A 25,674-nucleotide genomic window follows, 5' to 3' on the forward strand; every position below is an offset into this window, starting at 1 on the left:
TTTAACCTTAGCTGATTTTGAGGTAACTAATTAACCAAACGGAAAATCCATAGCTTGGTATTACAGACAAAGTAAAAAACCAACATCCACCGCCATTTTGGAATCCAATATGGCTAACCAAAATCCAGTATGGCGGCCCCCGGACAGCGTATATGCATCTAAACCCATATAATATGAGTATCTATGGAATGGGCTCGATGAGTAAAAGTGGAAAATCGACTTCCGCCGCCATTTTGGAATCCAAAATGGGAACCAAAATCCAACATGGCGGCCTCCGAACAGCGATATGCATTTAAAGCTCGATTCAAAGTAAATCTGGACGCACGGTTTAATACACCGACGCGCCCCTGTTGGTTGGAACAAAATATGTTTGACAGACAATTGTTGATGTTTCATTGACGAATAAATTGGTGAAAACTTTTTCTCGATTGATTGACGCATCCCGAAATTACGGATCATGGAACTTGAGAAAAGAAAATTAATTATGCACTAACATCTAGAGAACTCTTCGTGGTCTACCTCAAAAATAGCAAAATTGTTAAAATTCCCAAAGTCAACGGTGAGTCTTGTAATCAAACGTTACAAGGATACTCTGAGTGTGGATAGAGCACAGCGCATCTATCATAAAAGTGGCACTAGGGACAAAGAGCTGAGGAGAAAGGTGTTGAGGTACGTGAAAAGCAACCCAGGTGTCTCCATACGTGATTTGGCATCCGAATTGCTCTCTGAAACAAAATTTAGTGGCCAAAAAGTGAGCACGATTACTATACGAACAAGTCGACAGTGAGCATGCATAAGGGCGAATACGCGATGATCGATTCTCTTCATCGATTTTCTTTTTGCATTGCTACAGCTAAGCAAAACAATTTTCTAGAATTTGTTCAATGCAGAGTAGCAAAAGGTTGTATTGGCTATCAAAAGCAACAGCAAACGCACCGAGAATCGTTAAATCTAGCGAGTTCTTAACAAAAGAGAAAATCGACGAAGAGAATCGATCATCGCGTATAGGCCCTTATGCCTGCTCACTGTCGAAGTTTTGACGAAATTTGATGGCTGTATTTTAATGGATGACGAAACATACGTCAAAACGCATTATAAACAAATCCCCGGACGAAAATTTTACCTGGCAACTGGTCGTGGGGATGTCCTTTCCAAGTATAAATTTGTTTTTGCTGATAAGCTTGCTAGGAAACTAATGATTTGACAAGAAATCAGGAAGTTGTGGCAGTTGTGGCCTTAAAACCAAGGTTTTCATCACATCTCACACAATGACGTCGAAGGTTTACATTAAAGAGTGTCCGAAAAAGCGGATTTTACCCTTCATTCGGCAACACAAGACCAACGTTATGTTTTGGCCGGATCTAGCGAGCTGCCACTATTCTAAGGAGGTACTAGAATGGTATGCTGAAAATAATGTTAATTTCGTCGCCAAAGAGATTAATCCTCCGAATTGCCCTGAGTTCAGACCGATCGAAAAATATTGGGCAATTGTCAAGCGAAAACTTCGAGGATGCGGTAAAGAAGTGACAAATGCACAACAAATGCGTTTAAAGTGGAATATGTTCACTGGTACTGTGTCCCCAGCGACTGTGCAGATCCTGATGGCATCGATCACAAGTAAAGTGCGACAGTTCGTTCGAAACGGTGATGTGTAATAACTTGTTATATATCGTTTGAAAGCTGAGTAAATACCCTTTTGTTTGACGTTTTGATTAAACGTGTATGTTGTTTAGTTCTTGAGTTATGGTCATTTGAATGCGTCCAAATTTACTTTGAATCGGGCTTTAAACCCATGCAATATGGGTATCTATGAAATGGGCTAAATGAGTAGAAGTGAAAAATCGACATCCACCGCGCCCCAGATATCCATATTGCATGGGTTTAGATGCATATTCCCTGTCGGGGGCCGCCATACTAGATTTTGGTCAACCATCTTGAATTCCAAAATGGCGGTGGATGTCAATTTACCACTTCCACTCATCGAGCCCATTCCGTAGATACCCATATTGCATGGGTTTAGATGCATATTTGCTATCCAGAGGGCGCCATATTGGATTTTGGTCCGCCATCTTGGGTTTGTGGAAGCCATCTTAGGTTGAAATCCACCATTTTAATTTCATCCAGAATGTTGACTTGAAATTCGAAATGCCTCAAACTCTAGAATTTAACAAATCTTCTAATGCTATGATTTTCGATGATTTTGATTTTGACTGATATTGATGCTGGTTGATTTTCGGAATCGGAAATCACTGATATTGGTCGAAAATCACGTGTGATTTTCGTGGTGATGATGGCTTGTGATATTGGTGCCTGTGATTTTAGGTGATATTGATCTTGAAAGATAGCTGTTTTTGATTTTCTGATCTTGATTTTAGCCAACACTGCTCCTCAGTATTCACTAAGTATTCTTCTAAAATTCCCATAGAATAATCTTCGGAATTCACTCTATACTCCTCTCAGAATTTTCTTGAGTTCTGAAAATTCCATGAAATGGTCCTCAGAATTGCCTAGGAAGTCTTCTCAATTCTCTTAAGATTACTCGAACAACCTTGAAACTCTCTCTTGAAATACTATATGTAACTTTGAGATTAGCATTGAAACTTCGTATTTATTTTCGTTGCAGTAGAGCAGACTACCTATGAATGGGCTAGAACGCAAACACTGGAGGAATGTGCACCAACGAAATCAAGAACGGGCTTATCATTTTAGGTACATTTATTCCTCCCTTCCATCTTTCCCTTGACTATTCCTCTTTTGCCTAATTCCTCAAACTGTCCTACCTTCTGGTTCAAGTTTTCTTTTTCGTTCAATTGCACGGTTCTCTTCATTTCCTACTCACTGTTTCGGCTGGGTGCACCCTTACCACCGCTCGATTTCAGTCACGCTGGGACACTACACACGCACCCGACACGTCCTACTAGTGTTGAACAATGCTCCACATGTGCATACGAGGGACTACGTCGGCCTGATGTGCCAATCGGCCACGGATGAAATAGGCCCGAGATTCGTTCGGTTACCCGACTCGATGGGGCCACCTAAAAGAATGCTGGCTCGTTGTTGTATGCGTGTGGGTTGCGCTTCGCTGCCTTTGCTGCCGCCGCACTGCTCGTTGAGCGTCGAAATCGATGCCGTCGACGCGATCAAGAATCGCAGACTGTCCGGATTGGCTTGCACGATTTGGAAGGGTTCGAAGCTGCAATTAAATTGATAAAAAGGCCTGAGACGCCACTAGGTCAGCCTTCGTGGACAACATCAACATCTGGGAGAACCTACTTCCTTGGGAAGGCTTTTTTTTTGTGTCCAATGGCCGACTCCCAGCTTTGCGATGCCGTGACGCAGCAGGGAAGATCCACTCCTCGGTCGGCTCTTATGCGCTCGCAATCTTTCGGTCGTTTCGACGGTGCTTCGACCTGCTTCCTCCAGTGTGGTGCTACTTGAAAAAGCTTTAGTCAGGATTGGTCTCCCGTAAGCGGAAACTGTTTTACTAACCTCCAATCGTCTTTTCGTCTCGATCTGATGGCGGCTACGGCGAGCCCGTTTTTCTCCCTCGGTCCTATGCTGTGCGGCTCGTCAGTGGCAAGTCCTTCACTTTTGTGCCCGAATTTTCTAGGCGTTGAATTCCACCGAAGTCCACTGACGATGCTCAGGATCAAACAGCACCGCACTCTCCGCGACGACTTCGTTGTCCGACGGTCCAGCAGCCACTCGTCTGATGGTTTTCACGAATACACTTTTGTTGGTGAGAGATGACCGGAAGACTACTTGTTGCTCGTGTATACATTCTCGTGTTGCAATCCAATTTTCTGCTCTCGTTCGTTTTCAAGCCACGCGGACCCTTGTGGCCAATCTTATTTGTACACGCTCGCGTGGGTTTAAGCAGTTTGTTGTTGCACACTCGACATAAAGTGTGCCTTATTATCATATTCTAAACTTAAACAAAACAGTGCGTACAATAATGCTTCTGCATATGTGACAGAACTGGGCTCAAGAGTTTCAGTAATACAAAAAGTGGCTGAATCTCGACCAGTTCAGTTCAACACACGAAAAAGTTGCTCCATTCGTTGCCAGAGAAAATTACAGATTGCAACGATGTAGACCATGAATTAGAGCCTGAATGGTAAGGTAAGTAACGTTGTTTAGAAAATTTGGTTGATCACCTGATCGAAAACTTGATCATTTATGGTCCAAAATATTATGGACTTCAATGTTTATACTACGATAGAAGCAGTAATATTTCCGAGTTATTTAATCCTGTTAGTCACTCATCTAAGGACCTTCCCCCCACAGTATCCCATTCTCTTATAGTACTCATCGTGCACGTACGCTTTCCCAATTTAACCTTCTGTCATCATCGTCGGTGTAATCCTCTTGAGCCGTAGCCGGAACAACTTCGTATTCCATTCTAATTTCGAGCTCGCCTGCCTTCCCCCTCCCCACCACGCACCCTACCCATCACCATATGTCACTGTCAGGTTATCACATACTTCAAGCAGCTTTAACGACTTTGTCGAAAATCTTCAACTGTTTCACTCTCTTCACCCGTCGCAGACCCCAAGCAGGCGAATACCAGCCCACATAATTTCCTTTGTTTTATTCGTTTTCTGCCCGTTTACTTGCCCGGAAGATGAAAAAAAAAAAAGATTCCGAAAAGCCGCAAAAGTTTAATCGAGTTTCGCCGAGGCCCTCCCCTTGCCCTTATCTACTTATACACGGTACGAACGAATGAAACGAAACGCGCACACATGATGAAATGAAAGAAAAATCCCGCGTGGCTCAGAAATCAAGCCAGTGCCTCCGCGCCCCCTCCCTCCCCCGCCCCGCGCACAGGTTGCTCACCGAAATTGGCTCATTCCCGGGATGGAGGATATATATTACAGCCGGCTGCTGGTGCTCCGCAGCGTCATCGTCGTCAGCGCCAATGTCAGGACGAACGTGGCGGTTAGCCGCAGCAGCATCCACCAGCACCAGGCTCTTCCGCCACCGCCGCCGGGTGGGTGGGCTGTGAAAGAGACAGCGGTTGGAAAAGAAAATGAGAACATGTGAATATATGTAGTCTGTAGGTATACTGAGTAAGTATCGGAATATCATCTCCTTGAGTAGGAGTTGGCAGGCGGACGGACGGACGGCAGCAAGAATAGTCAGTGGCAGTCTGATCACATATGCGAGTGGTGCGTGTGGTGCAGGATGATGATTAGTAAAGGTTTGGTGGAGATGGGGAGGACAGAGGATGAAAATCCAACCTGACTTGCTGCCAAACGAAGTATTGGATTATACTCGCGGGAACCCTTGCAGTACCCTCGTGGGGGAAAATATTTGACATCGGGTGAAATTAAGCTGATGATATGCTTTGACGGTTTTTTAGGTGAATCTTGACAAAAAAGTGAACTAGAATTTTCTGCATTTTCTGCAGCAGTCTTTTCAGCCAAACGATAATTTACACACTTAGAAATACCTAATCTTACACGTGACGGAACCCATATTTGACATAAAGGATGAGACGTAAACAAACATGTCATTTAAAATTAAGTGCTCCGAGGCCCCGTAACGTGGGTAGATCACCTTTTCGTGGTACGTTACGGGATGTAAGATCTACCACCGATTCCTAGTCCTGACTACTTCAAACTAGGGGAACAGGATTTTTCCGTAATACAAGAAACACATCTTAGTCCTTGTTACTTTTTATGCCTTGTTGATAGTGACAAGACTCGGCTTTGTCTACCGAGGATGATCTTGAAACAAGGAAAACATGAGTTAGTTAGTCTTCATCTATGTGATTCCTAATCATTCGTTGTTCTCTAGTTTAAAGTGGTTAAGCCTAGGGTTCTGATGCATGGTCATTATCGGTGTCATTCCTTAACTTTGTTGCTAAGGAATCCAATTTTGACTGACAAAGGGGCGCGCCTTTGGAGGGTGTTTCAACACTCCGAAGCGTATAAATAGCGGGACCTTTCAATTAGAGTCGGATCCTTGCGATAAATGCAAGAGTGGCAACTGTAAAAAATCGAATACTTCATCATTTCTTAATAGTGATGGAGTAATACGATATGCACTAAACTAATGACACGGGATATACTACAATAGATCAATTTACTGGTCCCAGTAGTGTTATGTCCCGAACAGAGGAATTAAAAAAGTGCTCTGAGACTGAAAAGTTCGAAAGTACGTTTGATTGAGCTGAATTTCGCTTTTTTTTTCGTTTGTTGTCCTTGCTCGCTTTCTACTCTCTATATACAATTTTCACACTGCCGTTCTCTAACGGAACTATCAACTCTATACTTGCATCTCCTCATCTATCGAATAAAAATTACCACTTTAGTCGAGCATCTTCAACTGTTTATTGTTATAAATGATAATTTAATAGATATTGAAAATATTTGATTTGACGAAAGAGATGTAACATAAATATCATAGCATAGCATAGTATAGAACACGCTGCACAAATTCATAGGTGGTACGAACTCCAAACTACTGTTAAGATCCACCTGGTACTGTTAGATGGTAATTTGAGAGTAATCACTACCTCTTAGACAAAGGATGTTTCTCCTTCCAGCAGCAGACCACGTCCTTGCAACTGGTGCGGATAGGGAAGGAATGTTAGTCCAACAATTACTTAAGAGAGGCGCAGAAAACTCTACGACCCCTCATAAATGTCACAGGAATTTAGGATTTTTTTAGTTGAAAGGTATGCCATAGGTTACGCCCAGTCAGCGTTGCAATCATTATGTTTCTTAAATAAGTCAGTAATAAAGCTAGAAACCAGAGTTCATCCTTTGATGTTGCCCGCTACCTAAATAAAAATAGTGTTAGGATTATGCTGCTGAAAAGTAAAGTATAAGGATTAAGTAACTGGATGAAAATAACATGAGCATGAAGATATTTTATGACTAGTTCGAAAGTGAGCTGCAAAAAGGAAGTCGTGATCTGTTGACGTTTCGACAAAGAGTTGAAAATAAACTATGCTGGTATCAAATACGTTCTGCTATTCTGCTGCGAGTACCTGGTTATTTTCCTATGCCTACGCAATTCTATTTAGTTTACCAATTCATATTGCTTTTTTGTTGAATACTTCAACAAAAGTTTTAAAATACGAGTTATCTACAGCCACCCCATGGACAACACATGAAGTCCTTTTTACGCTTTGAATTTTAATGGAGAAAAATAATAAATAAATTAATAATAATAGTTAAGTGAAAAGAACAAAGTTCAAACATGAAACACGGATTAGTCTACTATTTATCTGAGAGGACAGAACTGAAAGTTCGAAAACAGAATATTGTAAATTTTCTGCTTGACACCCCACAGAATCTCCGAGTCAAGAAACCAATTTAAATTAGTTTCCAAACTCAAAGACTCTGCAAAGTGCCAAGTAGAAAATTTTACAATTGAGATACAACCAGATTATTGAAAATTATATTAAGGTAAAGGATGATGCCACCGGTTACTCAGTTGAAGAGTTTCTATTCTTGTCTAAAATAAAAACATTAAAACGACAATAGAAAATAATCACCGAACTCGTTTAAATTGAAGATGTACCAAATTATCAATCGATTACGATAAAACATATTTAAAAAAAAAAATATTCTAGAAAACTGAAATGAACTTTAATATGTAAAATTGATAAATATTAGAATGTTATGAATCAACCGTCGTTCTGGTAGCAGAGTTTTGCTTCCATATGTTTCTGCATCTAGCCCTAAGAGGAAGAGGTGACAATTGGCTTCTTCCTCTTTTATTTCTATCTCTATCTCTATCTTTATCTATCTCTATCTCTATCTTACGCACATGAAATCGGCCAATCAGGAGCTGGTTCACGTTTGACAGAAAAGTGGTTCATTTTCGCCCCCGTATAGTCACCTCTTCTCTTAGATCTAGCCCTTCTAGCGTGCGGGGATGAATTCAAGCTGGACTCTACATTGGGTCCCAAGCATGATCGATTCTCCTCCTTCTCTTTCGTTAATAACTTGAGCACATAACTGTTTCTTGTTGTGTTTGTCATATTAGCTTCTTTTATCGATCTGTGTTCCAAAAATACCTGATAATATATTTACATGGCCGTGGGAATACAAAGAGGAAGTCGACGAAGAGAATCCATCAATGGCACCTAGGACCCAATGCAATGTTCAGCTTGAATTTAGATTGTCATGCACACGTACGTAGCTCACGCAAACGATTATGCTTTGCGCTAGAGAAGAACAATATTTTTATTTAGTTCACTTCAAGTCTAGTGAACTAAACAACCTTAAGGCATTAGTAAAAATTAGCCTATGACTCGACTGGAGGAAATTTCCAAAACCTCACTCAGTGCCATAAGTGCCAGGGATGGGGTCACGGAATAAACAATTGCTACATGCCAGTTAAATGCATGAATTGTGGTGATTCCTGTCACGCAAAGGACGACTGTCCTGTGAAGGATGATCCTAAGAAATTTAAATGTTCAAATTGTGGTGAAAACCACAAATCCAATTTTTGGGAATTTAAGACTCGCAAAGCGATCCTACAATCTCGTTCTAAGCGACAGGTAGGAAACGCTCCAAGTTTCCGACCAGGTACAAATTCCTCTGCTGTTAACAACGGTCAGCGAGGAACAAATTCTACATTCGTACCCGTAGATACAAATAGCACCCCTGCTTCAAATTCTTCATCTATAAATACTCCCCTCGCTGCTAAAAATGTTCAGCGAGTAAATGGAGCTACCTATGCTGCTATTGCAAAGGATAAAAATCAAAATACTAACCAACGTAATTCTAACGGAAATGGATTTTTTGCAGAAATCATTAATTAACATGATTTCTGATATGCTTAAATCTAACTCCATGTTTGATGCTATTCAAACATGACAGTAATGGATTTTAAAGCATTAAATATTTTAAATTGGAATGCTCGATCTCTTAAAGATAATGAAGACGAGCTATTTAACTTTTTGAGAGTTCATAAAGTGCATATTGTCGTTATAACTGAAACGTTCCTTATACCTGACCATAAGGTTAAGAGGGACGCAAATTATTACGTTTATAGAAACGATCGTCTTGATGGACCCTGTGGTGGCGTTGCCATCATTGTTAATAGACGAATCAAACATAAAATTCTTTCTTCATTTGAAACCAAAGTTTTTGAAACAAAATTTGGACAACTTACGTTTATAGCTGCCTATTTGCCATTCCAATGCGTAGGCCAGCAAAAGAATTTTCTCAAGGGTGAGCTTCAGAAACTTACCCGTCCTAGGTATAAATTCTTCATTATTGGTGATTTTAATGCAAAACACCGCTCATGGAATAATGCTCAAAGCAATTCCAATGGTAATATTCTGTTTGATAATTGTTCTGCAGGTTATTACACTATTCAATATCCAAACAGCCCAACATGCTTTTCTTCTGCAAGAAATCCCTCAACTATTGATTTGGTCTTAACTGATTCATGTCATCTTTGTAGGCAATTGGTTACCCGTGCTGACTTCGGTTCTGATCACCTTCCAGTAACTTTTGAAATATCCCAAGAAATAATTTCTAATCCCAACAGCTCTACTTTCAATTACCATAGGGCTGAATGGGAGCAATATCGAACATTTATGGAATATAACTTCGATCCAAACTTTTCTTTGCAAACCAAAGATGAAATTAATTATGCTCTTGAATCTCTGACTACTTCTATAGTTGAAGCAAGAGCTGCCTCAGTACCAAAATGCGAGGTTAAATTCGATTCAATTATAATAGACGACGATCTTCAGCTCTTGATCCGTCTTAAAAATGTCCGTAGGAGACAATAACAAAGAACACGCACTCCTGCCATGAAAGTTATCTGGCGGGATTTGCAAAAACAAATTAAAAAACGATTCTCTGCCCTGAGGATCAAAACTTTTGAAAATAGTGTTTCGAAATTAGATCCGAGTTCCAAATCCTTTTGGATGCTCCTAAAAATTTTGAAAAAACCTCCAAAGCCTATTCCAGCGCTTAAAGGTGGTGTTCAAATTTTGATCGTGAATTTGGGCCCATGCATTAATTATGTCACACTCCCCCTCGCAATAGTGACGTTTTTCCTATACCTAATGCATTGCTCGTCACAAAATCTTAGATCCCCCCTCCCCCCATAGAGCGTGACATAATATATGCAGCAACCCTTTGGAAAAAACTCAGAAACTTGCTAAGCAATTCGAGAGTTCCCATAATTTCAGTGTGGGTCTTACTAGTCCCATTGAGAATCAGGTTGCTCGGGATTAACTGTATATTTTCTCTCAGGAAAATATGTTTGATGATTCCTGGGCGACTGATTTGGACGAAGTAAGATCTATGTCTAAAAAGTTTCATAATATGAAAGCTGAGGATGTAAGCTATATCCTCATCAAAAAACTCCCAGAGAGCACCTTGTCTTTCTCGGTAAAATTATTTAACAGATGTTTCCATTTGGCATACTTTCTTGATAAATGTAAAAACGCAAAAAATGTCCCAATTTTGAAGTCGGATAAAAATCCAGCTGAAGCTTCTAGCTACAGTCCAATAAGTTTGCTTTCTTCAATAAGTAAACTTTTTGAAAAGATAATTTTAAAAAGGACGATGCTTCACATCAATACGAACTCAATTTTCGCAGATGAGCAGTTTGGATTTCGCCATGGGCATTCAACTACTCATCAACTCTTATGAGTTACCAATTTAATTCGTTCAAACCAATCTGAAGGCCACTCAACTGGAGTTGCTCTTCTAGACATAGAAAAAGCATTCGACAGTGTTTGGCATGAAGGTTTGATTGCAAAATTGAAAGAGTTTAATTTTTCACTTTATATTATGAAATTGGTTCAAAATTATTTAACTGACAGAAATCTGCAGGTAAATTATCAATATTCCAAATCTGATCGACTACCTGTTAGAGCAGGAGTTCCTCAGGGTAGCATTCTTGGGACTATATTGTATAACATTTTCACTTCGGACCTCCCTAATTTGCCTCAGGGTTGCCACAAATCTTTGTTCGCTGATGACACAGGCATTTCCGCTAAAGGAAGAAGTCTTCGTGTTATTTGCAGCAGACTGCAGAAAAGTTTAGATATTTTCTCTTCTTATTTACAAAAATGGAAGATTTCTCCCAACGCTTCCAAAACTCAACTTATAATATTTCCACATAAGCCTAAAGCTTCGTTTCTGAAACCTACACAGATAAAAAATCTGAATTTTAATTGTGATGTAAACATTCATTCACGTAAACTTGTATTTCATCTCACACAACCGAGCAACTTGCAAACAATGTTGTTTACAAAGATGGGCTTTTGCATACAATATTTACTACTTTGCATGAAATGTGTCAGAAATTTACATGATATATAATGTAAACGTATATGATATGTGACGCTCCATTTATGTGCATTATATTGAACAGAAATTTACACTACTTTTTCGAACTGTGTAGTAGTAGTCACATAGTCACTATGAACGGAGTTCCAATTTCCTGGTCAAACCAAGTGAAATATCTTGGATTAGTACTTGACCAAAAATTAACTTTTAAAGACCACATTGAGGGCATTCAAGCCAAATGTAACAAATATATAAAATGTTTGTATCCTCTTATAAATAGGAAATCCAAGCTTTGCCTGACTTCTAATATTTAAACAAGTTTTTAGACCTGCCATGCTTTACACTGTGCCAATATGGTCTAGTTGTTGGACTATCAGGAAAAAATCACTTCAAAGGATTCAGAACAAAGTTCTGAAGATGCTTTTGAAGTTGCCTCCCTGGTACAGTACTACCGAAGTACATAGAATTTCGAATGTTGAGACTTTAGAACAAATGACCAACAAAATAATTAATAATTTCAGGCAAAAATCGTTGCAATCCTCAATTGCAACGATTAATTCTCTTTATATTTAGATAAGATTTAGTTTTCGTTTTTAGTTTTAAGATTTCAATTGCTATACTGACATGCAGGTTCAAATTAAAATACTGAATTGCCAAGGCAGGAACAATGTAAAAACAATTAGATTTATATTATAACAATTAAAGCTGGTAAGTGACTGTAGTAACTGAAGCACCTACACAGTTCGAAAAAGTAGTGTAAATTTCTGTTCAATATGATGCCCATAAATGGAGCGTCACATATCATATACGTTTACATTATATATCATGTAAATTTCTGACACATTTCATGCAAAGTAGTAAATATTGTATGCAAAAGCCCATCTTTGTAAACAACATTGTTTGCAAGTTGCTCGGTTGTGTGAGATGAAATACAAGTTTACGTGAATGAATGTTTACATCACAATTAAAATTCAGATTTTTTATCTGTGTACCATACATACCATAAGTATGTCACTATTTGCGGGTCTTTAACCCTCTGTCTGTGCTTCTAAAATAAAGCTAAGTTCTTTGCGAAAATCCTTGAAAACGGAAAAACGGGATATTCGAAATATTTCTTAAGTAAAAGGCAGGCATATCAAGAAGAGTTTAGCATGCAAAAATGTCAGGGAAAAAAATCATTTTGATGAATAATCAAGATTGCAAAAATTGCCTGGGGTCATATTGACCTCAAGATACAGACATAGGGATACAAAGGGTTAAAAGAATGGACATAAGCTTTCAATTAATTAGCGTCTCCGGTGGTGTAGAGTTAAGCGTGATTGCCTCCCAGAAGGCCTGAGTTCAATCCCAGTCTGCACCAGCCGGGATTTTCTGAGGCATAAAATCTCTGATCATGCCTTCCTTTGGACGGGAAGTAAAACAGTTGGTCCCCGGTCCATGAGTTGATGGGTCGATAGGCAGGGTCCAGGTGTGGGAGCTGTCTCCCTGGCGTCGGTTGCATTGGTACTCAGTACAGAAAACAAAATCGACGAAAATCAAATTAAGTAAAAAAGGAAAAAAAAGCTTTCAATTAATTGAGCTACATCTCTCTCTCTCTTTATACATGTATTCCACTAAGACTCTCAAAACGTTAACAAATTAAAAATATTACTTCCAATGTATACAAATCAGCAAAACTAGAAGATCCTGTATCTTTTGAAGCTGATTTGAATGTAAACATGACCCCAGTTTTAATTTTTATTGTTGATAGAAAATATTTCAATCCTATTTTAAGTAAGATTTGGCAATCAGTTTATGATAAGTTTAATATATTGGACAGTGATTGAAATTTTATTAAAATCAATAAAACTACCGATGGAAAACCCCATTTTTATCCTTGATAATGTGATCCAAGCATTTAGAAAATAATGAATGATAAATAAAAAAACTGATTTTTAAACTTCTAGAGCCTCATCGGATATCTTGCATCTTGTCCGGAATTAATAAATTCCCATCTGCAAAACTAATTGCCAAACTCTACTAGGTGCTCTACTCTAAGCCTGGCAAGGGTGGGGAGCAAAGTTTCCCGCTGCTTTCCGGAAACTAAATTAACTGACTTTATGTTTTTCGCAACCGGCTTCTTCGAATTTCCTTTTTCACACAGGACCGGAGTCGACTTGAGGAGGAAAAACTTCCCCCATCATATGCTTCGACTACTTCTGCACTGGTGCCACACGCTTGCTTCGGTGGCCCCCTCGACGATGATGGTGGTAGTGAAGATGATGATGATGATGATGATGATGAGCTTGATAATGGGAAGCGAAAAGTTTCTCGCTCAACTTCCCCCCGCACCAAGGAGAAATTGAATGCGATCATCTTACCCGGTTCCATTATTACCGAAAGCCCTGTCGTATGTGATCTGAATGCCGTTTCGTGACTTCCGGAAATTAATCCAGTCACACGTGCTGCACGTGCCGCCGGCGAGCTAATGGAAAGTCAAACTCACCTCTGCTGCTGCTGCTGCCACCGCTGCTGTAGAGCATGTTCTCATTAAAGACTTCCTTGAAGTTGACGACATTGGTCACTTCATCGGAATCCAGGCCACTGGGTTGTTCACCGGCCGTGAAGATTCGCGGAGGCGTCGGTTTCAACCGAACGACCGCCGGTTGCAGAGAAGGGGCAAAGTGGTGATGAACTACTCGGGCCGTTGGCGCCACCACCGTCACCATCGAAGGATGCTTGACTGCGTCGGCTTCCTTGTAGACTTCGTTGGACAGTCTACTGGTTGATGTGCTGGAGGAGGAGGAGGAAGAGGATGAAGACGGCGACGGAGGCGGCGTTGTCGGCGAATCGTAGTTTGTAGTTGAACTGGGTGCAGTCGAACTTGTGCTTGAGCTTGAATTGCTTTCGGCTGTCGAACTCGTTGGTTCTCGGGTGGTTGAGCTGACGGGGTCAAAGACGGAGTTGTGCTCCATTACCGGATCACTGTTTACATCTAGGGTGGTGTGACAATTTGTTATTTAGAAGCATGAAAAAGCGGGAATTGATTCCGAAAACTTACCGATGAATACAGTTTCCTTGGTTTTGCTGTACTCGGTGTCTTTCACACCTAGGGTGCATTTGATGACGTCGTCCTGCTGGATCCGTTCATACAGGACCAGTTGGATGCGAATGGAGCTGTCGTATAGGTCCGACTGGGTCAGGAGAAGATTTTCGGTGGCATTCTCCAGCCGGTATTCGTTGATCCACAGCGACAGCTCCGGTGCCGGGAAGATTCCGTACACGCTGCAGATGACCGTCACCAGGTTGCTGATGTTGCTGCTGTAGTAGCGCAGCACGAAGTTGGTTTCCGGAACTGAAACAATGCAGGATGGTTGTCATATGAGAGGCAATCATGGAAGTTTAATTTTGAACACATTGTGTGCATTCTAGTAGATCTTCGACAAAGTCGGGTGGTGATCAGGCTTCAACATTATCCGGATAGACCTATAGAAATAAGCGGAGTCTTTCCCTGTCCACATTTTTCTCTATCCTGATAATTTTTAAGATGAACTTGGATTATCCATAATTTTCCTATCCGGATAGACTCCGAACAGTTTGTGCTTAGAATAGGGATGTTCGATATCAAATATGTACCCATTTTTAGTAAAACGATATAGTGGTTCTCAGAATTTCGTAAAAATTGGTAGGTTTGTTCTTAATCGCAAAATATTAACGACTGTTCCAGAAAGTATAAGCACACCTTATTTTAACGGTCACTTTGAATATAATGAAATATTTCAACATGTTTTGGCTGCGTCCTTTTGTTTGCTCATTTCTGAATAACATAGCATCAAAAAAGTGCTCAGTTTTGTGTTTCCTGTCAAAATGCGTGGTCTTACTCCGGAACAACGAAAAAGTATCGTGCACAAATGGTGCACTGTGAGCGGACTCTCCTTGAGAAAATTGGCCAAGGAAGAGGGTGTTAGCGTCGGAGCGGTACGAACTGCGATTAAAAAATATAGAGAACAGTGTACGTTTGAAGATGCGCCGAAGAGGGGCCGGAAATCCGGTCCTGTAAGTCCGGATATAGATAAAAAGATCAGGGATGCCTCCAAACGAAAACCAGCGACTTCCGTTCGGGATGTTGCGAAAAAACTAGGGACCTCGTCGAGTAACGTCATGCGTGCCAAAGAAAGACTTGGGCTAAAAACATACCGGAAGCAGAAAAAAAACCCAAAAGGACCCAAAACAGGCCACGTCCGTGAAACCACGGGACCGCAAACTCAACGATTCGTTATTGTGTCGAAATTCTGGGTGTATAATAATGGACGACGAAACTTACGTGAAACTAGATTACAAAACGCTTCCCGGACGACAATTCTATACTGTAAGCGAAGGCAAGGACATCCCCGAAACGGAGAAGGCAATTTTTACCGAAAAATTCGGTAAGAAGGTTATAGTTTGGCAGGCAATATGCAAGTGTGGTAAAACATCTAGTCCGTACATCACAACGGAGACGATGAACACTCAGAAATGCGTTAAGGAATGTCTCCAGAAGCGATTGTTGCCGATGATAAAGGACACTTAAGAATGGTACAAAAGTCAAAATGTATGTTTCGTGCCAAAAGACATGAATCCGCCGAACTGCCCGGAGGCACGGCCAATCGAGACTTTTTGGGCTTTAACCAAAGCAAAGCTTCGAAAATTAATAAAACCAGCGGACGACATCCAAAAATTCAAAAAAGATTGGCCAAAAGTGGTCAAAATGGTGGGAAGTACCACTGTGCAGAAGCTAATGGGTCATGTTCGAGGAAAAGTTAGGAGTCTTGGCTATGATTAAATATGTTGATTAAACGAGAGTAAAATATCATTTGAAATACAAATACAAATCTGATTTGGCAAATAAAAATATTAAAACTTAAAAAAAACATGACTTTTTTGTTATTTTAAAAGTGTGCTTATACTTTCTGGAACAGTGTATAGACCTGTTTGCGTTTTTTTTTTTCATTTTGTAATTAGGGTGACTATTTCCATGTTAGAATGGTCCAAAAAATCGATTCTTTTTCAAAAATGCCAATATTTTTAAGGAAAAATATAAAAACATAAAACTCTATCTACAAACCATAAAAACCAAACAAATCAAATACAATCAATGTTTTTCAATACAATATCTCATTTTTTTAATATCATTATATTTTTCCTAAAAAGTATATTGTTCCATTCATATGATATTTTGATCTTTAAAATCGACCCAGTGGTTCAAAAGTTATAAAAGTAATTTTTGAAAAAAAATCGATTTTTTGTACCACCCTAACATGTAAATGGTCACCCTAATTACGAAAAATAAATACAGGTCTAATATTTTGCGATAGGGAACAAGCATACAATTTTTTACGAATTTCTGAGAACCACTGCATCGGTTTGCTATGGAATTCTATGGCAGAATATGAGTATTTCTGGATTCGGGATGACGTCTAGAGGTCGGAAATTTATGACCGACGCCATTTTGAAATCCAAGAGGGTGGCTTCCGGTAGCAGACTGGTGTGCAATACTGTCAAAATCTTGTTGATATGGATATTTTTGAAGTCGGAGTGACGTCTTAAGATCGAAAATCGATATGCCACTCCATTTTAAAATCTAATATGGCGATTCCCGATTTCAGAAAAAGTGGAAAATACAGTAAATTACCCATCAATATGGGTATTCTTGGAATCGGGATGACGACTAGCGAATAAAAATCGATGTTCGACGCCATTTTCAATCCAATATGGCGGCTTCCGATTTCAGAAAAAGTTAGAAATACTGTCAAATACCCATCAATATGGATATTTTTGGAACCGCGATAACGTCTAAAGGGTGATACGGTCAAAATTTGGTTAAGGGAAAACGCGTGTAAATCGGTGAAATCGTTTATTTAAAAAATCAAATTAAATTTCTTTTTCAAGTTCAATTAGTATAAAATTCAGGAAAAATATTCAGTTAGGCTTCCGCTTTTCCAAATCCGAATTGCCGGGCCTTACGCTTGACCCCTGCCATCAGATTTTGTACAGCCACCTTGTCCACCTTCTTCGCCGCAGAAAGCCAGTTTGCCTTGAACTGCTGCTCGCCCTTAGCAGTTTTTTTGGTCTTCTTTAGGTTCCGCTTGACAATAGCCCAGTATTTCTCAATTGGGCGGAGCTCTGGCGTGTTGGGAGGGTTCTTGTCCTTGGGAACCACCTGCACGTTGTTGGCGGCGTACCACTCCATGGCCTTTTTACCGTAATGGCAAGATGCCAAATCCGGCCAAAACAGTACGGAACAACCGTGTTTCTTCAGGAAAGGCAGCAGACGTTTATTCAAACACTCTTTTACGAAAATTTCTTGGTTGACAGTCCCGGAAGCTATGAAAATGCTGCTTTTCAAGCCACAGGTACAGATGGCTTGCCAAACCAGATATTTCTTTGCGAACTTTGACAGTTTCATGTGCTTGAAAACATCTGCTACCTTTCCCCTTCCTTTTGCCGTATAAAACTCCTGTCCCGGAAGCTGCTTGTAGTCGGCTTTGACGTAGGTTTCGTCGTCCATTACCACGCAGTCAAACTTCGTCAGCATCGTCGTGTACAGCCTCCGGGATCGCGCTTTGGCCGTCGTATTTTGTTTATCATCGCGATTTGGAGTCACTACCTTCTTGTAAGTCGATAGTCCGGCTCGTTTTTTGGCTCGATGCACGGTTGTAGACGATACACCCAGCTTATTTGCGGCATCTCGGAGAGAGAGGTTAGAGTTTCGCTTGAAACTACCGGCAACTCTCTTTGTCGTCTCAGCGGCTTCCGGTTTTCGATTTTCCCCCGATCCAGACTTCCTGGCTGTCGACAAACGTTCCCCAAACACTTTAATTACATTTGTAACGGTTGATTTGGCAACTTTTAACGATTTTGCCAACTTTGCGTGCGAGTAGCTCGGATTTTCGCGATGCGCGAGCAAAATTTTGATACGCTGCTCTTCTTGCTTGGACGGCATTTTGACAACTGAAGAGTGAATTCCAAAATCAAAATAGGAGCAACATTCTACACACACACACACCTTCAAAATGAGGGGTGTTCAGGTTTTTTAAATGCAAAATTTAAAGAAATACGTCAAGTTGATATTGACCAAATTTTGACCGTATCACCCTTTAGTCAGGTTCAACGCTTTAACTCAACGAATGTTTGAACTATTGTTGGGATGAATGATGGGACGCCTCGTGGAGGTTCTACTTGGCTTCGGAACAGCTTCTCAGCGGTAAATAATAGGGACCTAGAATGAGGAACTAGAAATTGTCTCCTGGGCCTGGTTATGGACAGATCAGCCACCGATTGTAGATTATAAAACACCCCACAGAAAAAAAAAAGTTTTCGACGTTTTCTGTGGAGTTTTTTTTATCAATAATCGGTGGCTGATCTGTCCATAACCAGCCCCAGGAGACAATTTCTAGTTCCTCATTCTAGGTTCAATATAATTTTCAAAATTTTGTGTGCTAAAAGTTCACTCAAAGTTACAATATTTTTCAAAATTTACTCTGAAGAATCGGGACTGATTTTCTCAGAATTGGGTTGGCCAAATTTTGAAATAAAAGTAGTAGTAGAACACTTATGCTATACCATTCATACCATTCAAATAACCTTTGGAGATCGAAAATTGAACGTGAAATGAGACATCATTGAACAAAACATATTTGCATGGTTTTTTGGGGGTGTCCTTAAACTTATGATTGGTAGTGTACGTACCGTTGAATTTAATAAAGAGTCACACATTATTGAGATATTGTTAGAAATCTAACACAACTTCTTGATTCCAAATTCGTTCTATGAGTTTCAATTCCGTCCTACCGTATTGAAATGCCATTGGTTTTTCTAGGTTTTTCTTCGTTCTACGAATGAAGGTAGATAAAATGGATTCGCTAGGAGGACTTCTTTTGTTTTGAGAAGAATGAGTGTCAATGTTCATACAACGCGCGAGTTTAGGCTTTGTTTTAAAGCTTACGAGCTAACGCATTAAAATAAACGTATTTTTGATTTGTGTACGGTAAAACCATTTAGATTATTGATGTTTCTACTTCGATTACGACGAAGTAGCACTCTACCCTACATCCGAACATTTGTTTATCTCAAATCGACGGAAGACATTCCGCACAACTACCATAGACCAGACTAGTTCATGTTGATCTTCGTCAAGCTTCGTCTACAATTTGGACTTCTACATCAACACATGTCAGGCAGCCTTCAGGTTCAATTGGCTAAACTTGGTGAGTTTGTTCCATTTTGTAAATTTGTATCTTTTCAAACCAGTAACGTTAGGAAGTCACCTTTTTGTGGTGCGTTACTGTTATAAGATCTACCACCGAACCTTAGTCGTGACAACTTCAAACTAGGGAATCAGGATTTTCCAGTAATCAAAGGATCACATTTTAGTCCTTGTTACTTTTTATGACTTGATAATAGTGACAAAACCACCGCGCCGTTATGCATTTCTATGTTGTATATTTCTAATCAAAAATATTCCGTTATAATTGCTTATCTTTTGACAGATACGCGTATTTCGTCTACTACTTGCAGACTTCATCAGTGCCAAGTACTCAACACCACTGAAGGTTCCATCATTTAGTTACGAGTTAAATACTAATCAATAGGTACTAAAAATCAGCAGGTATCCACTGCCATGTCACAATTAGCCTAACCAGGTACCTAAATTTAGTCTCCAACAGGTAGATGTATGTTACGATGTGTGGTTTAAGGTAGTATGCTAAAGAGTATCGAGTATCCGTTTCCTTGATCTCTATTAAGTAATTTTGTTGGATTATGTTTAAATATTTCTTAACTTTCTGCTACGTCTAGGATAACATTAATATCCTGCGGAGTGTATCTTCGCCTTGGAAACTAGAACGAAATACGCGTATCTGTCAAAATATAAGCAATTATAACGGAATTTAAAGGAAATAAAAAAACCAAATAAAAGCTCTTCATAAAAGGATTCCGTTAAGAAGATCGACAAATTTAAAGGATCAAAAATATTGTTTATGTTCATAGATTTCACTTAATCCTTTTTCGTTTGTCCTTCTCCTTTTTCTTTCACGTTTCTCTTTTCAGAAAGTGAGTGATAGCGCTATAGCCATAAGTCATAAAAGGCTAGGACAAGAGTTAATGCTCATCAAGAAAATGGAGCATCACTTAACCTTTCTAGCTTTGATGCTTCCAACGACCAACGAATCATATAATTACCAAAATCGAATCGTACGGTACGAGTTGTCCACGTTTCATCCATTTATTGAATTCTGCAGCATCGAGTTTAAATCTTCGATTTAAACAGGCCCGATGTTACCTGAATCATCTTGCCCCTTAAATGGTGTACAGTAGGCCTGGCCGTTTTGATATGTGTGACGCATCTTCGATGTGAAACATTTATCAAATAGACAAGAAAAATGATGTAGGTATACATATCATTTTCAGGATGTTTTCAAGAACTGGCTTTGCTGGTGTTAGATTAGATTAGATTAAATTAGATTAGATTGAACAATTTTATGGATATTCCGGATCTTCCTGGTGATCCATCTTGTAGTCCCAAGCGTCCATTTTCCAGCCATTTTATTCTGATGAGACATCTATGAGTGATTTCAAAAAATCAGAAGAGCTCTAGGATCAGTTTCGTGAATTCACCTCATTTAGGGATGATTTGGATCCTCTAGAGGACCATTCCAAGGGCCCAAGGGTAAATTTTCCGGTCACTAATCAGAATTTATATTGATAAGATTTCAATTAGTTGTTTTGAAGCTCTAGGATGATTAATGAAACTGATTTACCACTTTTACGGATGTTCCGGATCTTCCGGTGACCAAATTCCGGCCATAACTTCACATTAATTATGATAAGAGTTTTATGAGCGGTTTCGAAAAAAAAATCTCCGGATGTTTAGGATCAGTTTCATTGATTTACTCCTTTTACGGATCTTTGGAGGCAAACCAGCCTCAGGCTGAAAGCCTCCTTAATAAAGATAAATCAATCAATAATCCTTTTACGGATGTACCATGGTCTATATTCTAGTCACAACTTCGAATTCATTCTGATAAGACGTCTATGAGTGGTTTTGAAAAAACGAGGAGCTCTAGGATCAATTTCATGAATTGATAACTTTTACGGGTGTTCCGGATCAACCGGTGAGCCATTTCGTAGTTCCCAGGGTTCGTATTCCGGTCACAATTTCGAATTAATGCTGATTAAACGTCTATGTGTGGTTTATAAAAAACCGCGGAGCTATAGGATCAGTTTATTTAATTTTCCAGATCTTTAGGTCGATCATTACGTGATCTCCATGGTCCATATTTCGATCACAACTTCGAATTCTTGCTGATAAAACGTTAATGAGTGGTTTAAAAAAAAAATAACTATGGAGCTCTAGTATCAGTTTCATGAATTGACCACTTCTACGCATGTTTCGGATCTACCGGTATGCCATCCCGTGGTCCTAAGGTTTCATATTCCGGTCACAACTCCGAATTAATTCTGAGAAGACGTCTATGAGTGGTTTCAAATCTGCGGAGCTATAGGATCATGAATTGGCCACTATAACGAATGTTCCGGATCTTTCGGTGGATCATCTTGTAGTCTCCAGAGTGCAAATTAAGGTCATAACTCAGAATTAATTGTGATAAGACGTCTATGAGTGGTTTTGGAAAAAAAAAAACCCCTGAGCTCTAGAATCAGTTTCATAAATTGACCACTTTTAGGATGTTCCGAATCTTCCAGATGACCAGACTTCTGACTTTCCGGATGCAAAGTTGTCTCAAAAGGAGGTCATTTATCTTTTTAATAAATGTTTAGAAGACACCAGGAAGTTATCTCTTCAGATTACCCTACAATAAGCGGTCGTCTCCAAATAGCTTTAATCCCAAGCAACAATTTTGGTTTTATAACGCTCTTGGAGCCCATGGTTTAGGGTTGAAGAGTTCTTTAAAACCTCGATAAAACTTGCAATGTTACTTGGGATCTCATATGCTACGTGTATTCGTTAATGCCGGTTCCAATTGTGTGGTCCCTATTAACCGTAATTTAAGAATCTTGACTGTATCTATAAAATCGTAAAAATTTACAAAACCACCGAAAATGAACCGTTCGTTAAATTTTTATCTGCCCACTTTAGTTAAATGTCACTCTTTAATTGCAGCACAGTCTTAGCGATAATCCAAATTAAGGGAATCAGTAAGGCTGCAAGGCAACTTTTATGATATGTCTTTAAAGTTATAGTCACAATAGTCACGTGGATAGAATCTCGGGAACCAATTAAGCAGTCAAATAGCGGAGCCAATCGAGCATATCACGACCAACATCAGAAAAGAGCATATCAGCTTTCTGAACAAAACTTCGAAAACCGCAAACCAAGGCCGAAGATGCTGTTAATTTGCGTTCGGTTGGCGATGAAAGAACTATCAAAGCATTGTTTATAAAAGATGATCGTAGCTTTTCAGTTATTGGTCTCCAATATATTAAATTGGTTCCTTCTTCTTGACAGATCGAAATTGTATCCGCCAGACTATAAATATAGCCACCTTATTTAAAGCTAGTTCCAAAGTCATTCGGAAGCTCCCACAAAATATAAACTGTCACAACGAATCGATTAGAAAAGAAAAAAAAATTCCACTCACCAATCATCACCATCCGCGCGGACTGCATTTCCTCACTATGGAAGGTCGAAACCGAGCACGTGTATTCGCCGGTAAAGTTCTTCAACGGCCTAATCAAGGCCAGGGCCCGATGTTTGTGCATCGGTTCGTCGCTGATGCTGTACGTCAGATTGATGTGCTGACCGGTGGCCTTGAATCCGTGCGGGGAACGCACCGGCGGAATCCACTGATAGATGGGTCTCCCGTTGTACAGCCATTTGAGCACGAATCCCTTCTCGTCCGGATCGATCTCGTACTCGCAGTCCAGTATCAGATGCTCGTTGTGACGTCTTCCGTCCGGATCCCTCGAAGGCGGTGGCGGCGGTCGGTTCACACTGCCTCCGACTTCCTCGTACCGGTACACGGCCCGGTTGCGGCCACCTCCGCCGCCGAACAGTTCGTTGCTGTCGCCGAGCTCCCGGTGGTAATTATCGAGAATGTACGCCCGGGGCACCGAGAGTCGAGTGATTTTGGCACAGTCGCAATCTGCGGAAAAGAAACGAGAAACGTGGAATGGTTTTAGTTGCGATGTGGTAATTAGACGCGCGCCAACTGAGCCGACGCATGATTCGATTTTCAAATTAGGGCAACCATCATGTCGGAGCGATTAGAGATCCGGGGAACTTTGGGAATAATCGTTTTAAAAAATTTCCGAGAAACGCTTCCCTTCGAGTGTCGTAAATTTTCCCTACCTGTCGTACAGAATGGAGCCAAATCGAATCATGGCCATCTGTTGACGCCCCCGGAGGATGGCATCGAGATGATATCGCCTATTGATTCAGGTGAAGCAGATGTGTCTTTCCACCGCACCTCGATTGGCACCCTCTGAGCATCGGGTTCGGAAAAGGACGAAAATAAAGGTTGCTAGAAAAGGGGGCAGTGGCGTAGCTAGCGTAGGGTGGTAACTGAATTTCTGTTTTAAAATTTCATGTTTTATTCTGATTTTTCTGGACATTATTTATAACAGATGCCGAGTTTACAGTTTATGTTTTAAGTTGTACACGCAAACCAAAAATGTATTACATTGAATGTTAGTTGTACATCCTATCGTCCTCCGCAGCAAATTATATATGTAAGTTGACCTTGCTGACGATGCAATTATTTTTTATCTTCTTTTTTTGTAAGCATTTTATTTATAACATTGTCAAACGACGCACACATTTGCCCCAATTTTCTCCAATTCCCGTTCAGCAGAAAAAGCATACGAAATTGAGTTATCGCACTACGAGCGCTTCTTATTCGTATTTAGCCTCTCCATGTTCCGACAGTGGGACGACTCCATACAAAACACGGACAAATTTCCGATATGGTTTTTAAATGATCACAAATCGTTTCTCTCGATCAATATCAAGGCCAAAAACCATTTCCAACCATTTTGACCCACCTAGATATTCCACCACAGCATTCCACCGGGTTTTAAACCTTGTAATTATGACAAGAACTTTCCGTCACTTCCAGGATCATCTAAAACCCCAGATGGCCCAGTTTTTCGGCCAAAAAATCAGCTGAATAATCAGCAAGAACATGTTCACGTTTTCTGGTATTGTGGATAGCTTCTTCAGTAATTCAATATCTCTGACTCAACGACGAGCATTATTAATTTAATGCTGCCAATGGTGAAAACTCTTTTAAAGCAACAAGCTTCTAGGCGGTCCTTCCTTGCATCGATCATATCCTTTGATGGAAGATTCTCCGAATAAGGTCGGGGATATGATTTCAGTGGAACTGTAGAAATCTTATACCAAAATTTGACGCATTTAAATTTTTAGTTTACAACTCACTCTCTGATGCATTTGCCCTTTGTGAAACATGGCTATCTTCTGACAACTTGCTTTCCTCGATTTCAACATTATTCGCCTTGACAGCGCAGATTCGTATGGAGGGGTGCTTCTGGGGATCAACAAGCTCCATTCCTTCTACAGAATCGATCTGCTTTCGGTGACAGGCATTGTAGTTGTTGCATGTCAGGTTAACATTCGAGGTAAATGCCTCAGTATTGTCTCAGTATATCTTCCACCGAGAATTGCGATTTCTCGTCAAAGTTTCCCGGATATCTGCACGGCTATGATGGAGCCACGGTTGATCTTGGAAGATTTTAACTCTCAAGTGCATATTACACTTATCAATATATTGACAATAAATTGACATACTGACAATTTTATTGAAAAGGTGATATCAATCGACGAAAAGCTGATTTTAATTTCACTTTTTCAGTACTCAGAATGTATTGACAAAAAACCACCAATTTCGCGATCAATATCATCAATATACGAATATTGACAACATTAATGGCAATACATTAAGCGCCCATTACACATGTCAATAAATTGACAATCATCGTATTGTCAATTTTCCTTACAATATTATCAATACATAAATATTGACAACATTAATGACAACACTTTGTTTGAGTTCACTATCGTTGGATTGCTCGTGGAAAGTAATTCAAGATCCCTACGGTAGTGACCATTTGCCAATCAAAATTTCTATTACCAATGGTTCATCTTCTACTCGCTCGGTCGACATCGCGTACGATCTTACGAAAAACATTGACTGGCGAAAATTCGCGACCGCGGTTCTTGAAGCCAGTCAATCGGTCGACGTACTTCCTCCGCTGGACGAGTACTCCTTTCTCGCGCGTTTCATCATAGATTGTGCGCTGCGAGCACAGACGAAACGTGTTCCGGGTGTTTCCGTCCGCAAGCGACCTCCCACCCCGTGGTGGGATAAGGATTGCACCGACGCGAACAGCGAGAAGTCCGCCG

The 25,674-nt window shown here is 40.1% G+C and overlaps 1 protein-coding gene across 1 annotated transcript; it reads right to left on the minus strand.

Annotated features, from left to right (window-relative positions):
- Positions 1 to 4,871: 4,871 nt before the first annotated feature.
- LOC135704613 (uncharacterized) lies at positions 4,872 to 23,475 on the minus strand. Its single transcript, XM_065226081.1, has 5 exons — positions 23,463 to 23,475; positions 22,892 to 23,395; positions 14,317 to 14,610; positions 13,762 to 14,250; positions 4,872 to 4,999 (listed from the first exon to the last, which is right to left on the minus strand). The coding sequence occupies exons 1-5, from the start codon at positions 23,473 to 23,475 to the stop codon at positions 4,872 to 4,874; spliced, it is 1,428 nt and encodes a 475-aa protein (XP_065082153.1).
- Positions 23,476 to 25,674: the final 2,199 nt, after the last annotated feature.

This window comes from Ochlerotatus camptorhynchus, unplaced genomic scaffold, assembly GCF_037179485.1.
Source record: "Ochlerotatus camptorhynchus isolate MF236.1 unplaced genomic scaffold, CSIRO-AGI_Acam_v1.1 ptg000022l, whole genome shotgun sequence".
NCBI lineage: Eukaryota > Metazoa > Arthropoda > Insecta > Diptera > Culicidae > Ochlerotatus > Ochlerotatus camptorhynchus.